This window comes from Austrofundulus limnaeus, unplaced genomic scaffold (genome assembly GCF_001266775.1).
Source record: "Austrofundulus limnaeus strain Quisiro unplaced genomic scaffold, Austrofundulus_limnaeus-1.0 Scaffold876, whole genome shotgun sequence".
Classification (NCBI taxonomy): domain Eukaryota; kingdom Metazoa; phylum Chordata; class Actinopteri; order Cyprinodontiformes; family Rivulidae; genus Austrofundulus; species Austrofundulus limnaeus.
In genome coordinates, this window is record NW_013953278.1 from 149,717 (window position 1) to 151,543 (window position 1,827).

The 1,827-nt window shown below is 45.6% G+C and overlaps 2 protein-coding genes across 2 annotated transcripts in view; both read right to left on the reverse strand.

Annotated features, from left to right (window-relative positions):
* The window catches only part of LOC106533058 (claudin-4), a gene marked incomplete at its 5' end in the record, with an annotated part of 29,086 nt that overhangs the window by 12,628 nt on the left and 14,631 nt on the right, over positions 1 to 1,827 (reverse strand).
* cldnf (claudin f) lies at positions 222 to 1,743 on the reverse strand. The gene has a single exon (XM_014029262.1). It carries the CDS (start codon positions 1,291 to 1,293, stop codon positions 556 to 558), a length of 738 nt encoding a protein of 245 aa, XP_013884716.1. The 5' UTR covers positions 1,294 to 1,743; the 3' UTR covers positions 222 to 555.

The window sequence follows — 1,827 nt, forward strand, 5'->3', positions numbered from 1 at the left end:
AATGGAAAATATCCTTGTTACCTTTTAATAATTGATGTGACTAAGTAATTATACATTTTATTACTTTAATGTTTTGACCATTTGTGTTGTTTTAATTGTTTTCTAATTGTATTGTGCAGCACTTTGCTTTAAACGTATTTAAAAATGAAGTTTGTTTGATTTGAATTAAATTATGGTTTCTGGTGTTTCATGACGTCACAGAATGACCCGACAAACAGAAGTGAAAGTAGAAACATTTATTTACAGACAACATGAATRATATTCACAGTTTGCTAGAGTTGCTTTTTCAGAAATATAAATACACAAACCGTGTTTTCCACATGACTGGTGTGTTTTTTTTCTCAGAACATAAAACTGTGATGACATAATCTTCCTCTTTATGTCAAATATTTCTAATACAGAGCAGTAACTTTAAGGCTAAAGTTTGTAGAATTAAAAAACTCACAAATTAATTATACRTTAAAATCTAGAAGATTACAGAGAAAGCTTTAAAAATACACGTTCAGGGTTAGACTCCAGTGTCTGTCAGTCTGTGCTCAGTTTGTCTCTTTAGTCTCAGATGTATTGTCGAGGAGAGTACGTTGCTGGTGCAGCGTAAGGTTTGTTGGGGACGTAAGACCCGGAGCTGGTGTAGGGTTGGCTGGATGGAGGCGCGTACACTGGACCGGTGTACCTCGCCGGTGCGTACGGGTACATCGGTCCTACCGGGTAGTTTGGGTAAAATTTCTGTCGAGGAGGACAGGAGGTGGTCAGGATGATCCCTCCGATCAGAAGGACGGCAGCAGCCGCCCAGCCGATGTAGATGCTCGCTCCCAGCTCCCTCTTCTGCGTCTCGGTGAGCGAGCTGCTGCCGTAGTCTGAGATGGTGATGGCTGCAGACCAGCAGACTGGGATCAGGACCAGGATGGCAGCTAAGATGATGAGGACTCCGCCACAGATCACGGCGTTGGCGCTTCCCCACTCCGTCTTCAGGCAGCTGGTGCACTTGGCTCCGATGAAGGTGACGAGGAAGCCGATGAGTCCGACGATGAGGCAGATGATGACCAGCGCCCGGGAGGCCTGCAGGTCCTGAGACATGCTCATCACGTTGTTGGCCATGGTGCACTGCATCTGACCCGTGGCCTGCATGACGCACCTCATCCACAGCCCGTCCCAGATCACCTGACCCGTCACGATGTTGGCCCCGATGTAGGTGGTCACCCTCCACATGGGGACCCCGCAGGTCACCGAGGCCAAACACAGGCCTACGAAGCTTATGATCTGACCCGACACTTCCTTGGCAATCTTCCCCATGATGAGGAGGATTTGTTGGAGGCAGGAGCGATCGCTGCGGCGCTCCGAGTGACACTGCTCTCTGATCGTGTGTTTGAACCAGAGAGTGAAGGAAGGAGGAGGACCTGTCGTCAGGTGAGTTTCTCTGGTCAAACAAGATTCCTTCTGTAAAGGTAGAGGTGTGGCGCTCAACTTGAAACAATGCCCTTTCCTTGGCTCTGAAAACTCACTTTAAACTAAATGATGGGTTTATCAGCTTGACTTAAAACAAATAAAATGTTCTGAAATCGTCTTGAAGACAAAAACAAAGGCAATTTATGACTAATTAGAAGTTCTGAAAAAACTGCTGATATCTTCTAAACACACCAATCAGAAACAAGTTCAACCAAAGCCTAAAGCTACCACATGACACTGGGAGGTTCAAAAAGTAGTTTGACCTTTTTAAACTTCACTAAACATAAAATGTTTAAAGGCACAGTGTGTAGGGTTTGTTGTTTTCAGCGACATCCAGTGGTTGAATCATCCTCCCTGGTCCTCCTCCCACCCCCACTCTAC